This window comes from Salvia miltiorrhiza, chromosome 8 (genome assembly GCF_028751815.1).
Source record: "Salvia miltiorrhiza cultivar Shanhuang (shh) chromosome 8, IMPLAD_Smil_shh, whole genome shotgun sequence".
Classification (NCBI taxonomy): Eukaryota; Viridiplantae; Streptophyta; class Magnoliopsida; order Lamiales; family Lamiaceae; genus Salvia; species Salvia miltiorrhiza.
In genome coordinates this window covers 30,178,697-30,180,967 of record NC_080394.1, presented here as the reverse complement: position 1 = coordinate 30,180,967, position 2,271 = coordinate 30,178,697, and the positions used below count along the sequence as shown (strand labels likewise).

Genomic DNA, 2,271 nt, shown 5'->3' with positions numbered 1-2,271 from the left:
TAAGAGAGATAAGTGACATTATATAAACGTTTTTAAGAATTAGATCTAATCTGCAATAAAGTTGAAAAGTTGTGATTTAACTTGCAATTAACTCGTTTAATAATGTCAACTACATATTGGTATCATGATGCATACATTGATGTCCAAAAACCAAAATACTAACCAAATAAATTATCAATCAAAATACTTCATTTTCAGTTTTATGTTAAAGTCAGAATCACCTAAATCCAGATCAGCGAGATGCATGCTGGAATTCTATCTACTAACAATCATCTTTGATAAGATTTCATAACTAATCAAATCACATATTAAGAATTCATGGTTGAATCAAATCTGCATTGGATATGAATATGGACAATGTAGTCAAAATAAAGCTCAGAGATTCATATTAGACCAAGTAAACATAACACAAAGTGGTCAACAATTACACAGAAAAGTGCTACAAAATGAGCCTAACTAATGAACTGCCAATCTTCTCTGGTTTCGAAAGGTTCTTGCACCAACTGGAAGATTGCAATTAAACACGAAAAAACAGAGTTGCAGTCAGTCCCCTCTCGTCATGAACATACAAAACCATTCAATCATCATCTCATTTATCATATGGAATGTACAGCATGCAAAATTGACTTGCAGTACGAGTGTGAGTGTACGACACAACTCTTACTCTCATTGCTTACAACATCCAAGGATTGGCATGTAAGCAAACGTTTGAAGCTCTATCGCATTCATGCTTTGCACATCTAACATGACTCAGAATGCAGAGGCATGTCTCCATCAGTATCCTGCCTAACTTGCGCCTCTAATCATAGTTTTATTTTCAACACAAAATCATAAAGCCCAAGCTAGGAACTGAAGATAATTTTATCCAACTAAGTCGAGGCAACGATAGGTTAACATGATTTCAAGAAAACCATAAACCCTCTCTAGTTCAGCATTAAAAGATAGCAAATTGGAATCACTGGATCCCACATAAATATAGTATACCAAACCAAATAACAAATTTCAGATCTGATTTAGAAAGCTGAAATCAAAACACTCTAAATTAGGCTGCGCCGACGATGATATTGTTGATGGGAATGAAAATCAACTTGACGAAAAATCCGACGAAGCCGATCGCCGTTCGAGTCGCGACCTTAGTGAATTCTACAAAAAAGCACACAAAATCAGGCGAAAGTGAGGGCAACAAGCATCGATCGGCGACACACTGATGTTGGAAGAGTTGTACCTTTTCGATCGGGCTTGTGGCAACGCTTTACGAGGCGGATGCTGTCCTTGGAGAAGTCTCTCAGCGGATCGAAAACTGAATCCAAAGCATCCATCATCTCTTCCTCTTCGTTCAACAAACTCGAGATGGAGCAGTCCAACTAGGACAACTCTTAACATATTTTATTCAAAAAAAATTATATATATAATATAATTATTACCTATAAAATTTAAGAGATTAAAAATTACTAATTCAATAAATTATAGTGCTATGACTATGTTATAATCAATTTGTTGGGATTTTAATTGATACACAATCATTTTTTTGATCAGAGAAAAGAGATTTCATTCATAGAAGAACGGAACGGATCACCAGGTACCAGAGGTACAAGGTGTACAGAACAAATGTGAAAAAGAACGAGTAAATGGGCAAAAGAAAGAAGCCCAATCAGAACAACATCAAAGAGTATCTCCAGAGTTCGGACTACCCAAACTCCACACCAATCTCCAACTCTCAACTGAAACAAACAGCAAAAGAACAGAGGAAGGTCTTGAGCAGGATCAGGATCATCAGTTGAAACTCAAACTTTAGCAGTCCAAACCACCAACAGCCATAAACCATCTTCTAAACTCTTGCTCCTGCTTTGGTTGATTTAAATCCGAGCTCCAAACCCACAATCTCGCCTTAATCTCTGCCATCATTCTTTCTTTATTCCAGCTTTCTTGTTTGAAAATACAGTTGTTTCGTAACTTCCAAATACTCCAAATCACACACAACCAAACTCCAAGGAAGAAATCCACATCCTTCTTGCTCCCCAAATTCACAAAGGCGTTGAAATGATCTTTGGAATTAAAATGAAAGACTGCTTGTTTACCTGTCCAACGTACAATTTCTTTCCAGATTTCTTCAGTTTTTTGGCAAAGGAAGAAGAGATGCTCAATGGTTTCTTCTTTCAACTGGCAAAAGGCGCATAAATCAGCCGCCGCGTGTGTCACCACTTGTCTCCTTCGAAGATTGTCCACCGTTGCCATTCTTCTGATAAGAACCTTCCAAGCTGTGGCAATGAC

The 2,271-nt window shown here is 37.2% G+C and overlaps 1 protein-coding gene across 2 annotated transcripts; it reads right to left on the bottom strand.

Annotated features, from left to right (window-relative positions):
- Positions 1 to 363: 363 nt before the first annotated feature.
- LOC130997607 (protein transport protein Sec61 subunit gamma-1-like) lies at positions 364 to 1,388 on the bottom strand. Of its 2 annotated transcripts, XM_057922983.1 has the most exons (3): positions 1,226 to 1,388; positions 1,041 to 1,143; positions 364 to 511 (listed from the first exon to the last, which is right to left on the bottom strand). In XM_057922983.1, the coding sequence occupies exons 1-2, from the start codon at positions 1,320 to 1,322 to the stop codon at positions 1,043 to 1,045; spliced, it is 198 nt and encodes a 65-aa protein (XP_057778966.1). In that variant the 5' UTR covers positions 1,323 to 1,388; the 3' UTR covers positions 364 to 511; positions 1,041 to 1,042. The 2 variants fall into 2 exon arrangements, with proteins under 2 accessions (XP_057778966.1, XP_057778965.1); XM_057922982.1 differs by having other exon boundaries at positions 364 to 1,143.
- Between the last annotated feature and the right edge of the window lie 883 nt (positions 1,389 to 2,271).

Coding starts and splice junctions, on each gene's coding strand:
- LOC130997607 (XM_057922982.1), bottom strand. CDS start 1,322: ATGATGGATGCTTTGGATTCAGTTTTCGATCCGCTGAGAGACTTCTCC. Junction 1,144..1,225: donor CCACAAGCCCGATCGAAAAG/GTACAACTCTTC, acceptor GCTTTTTTGTAG/AATTCACTAAGGTCGCGACT.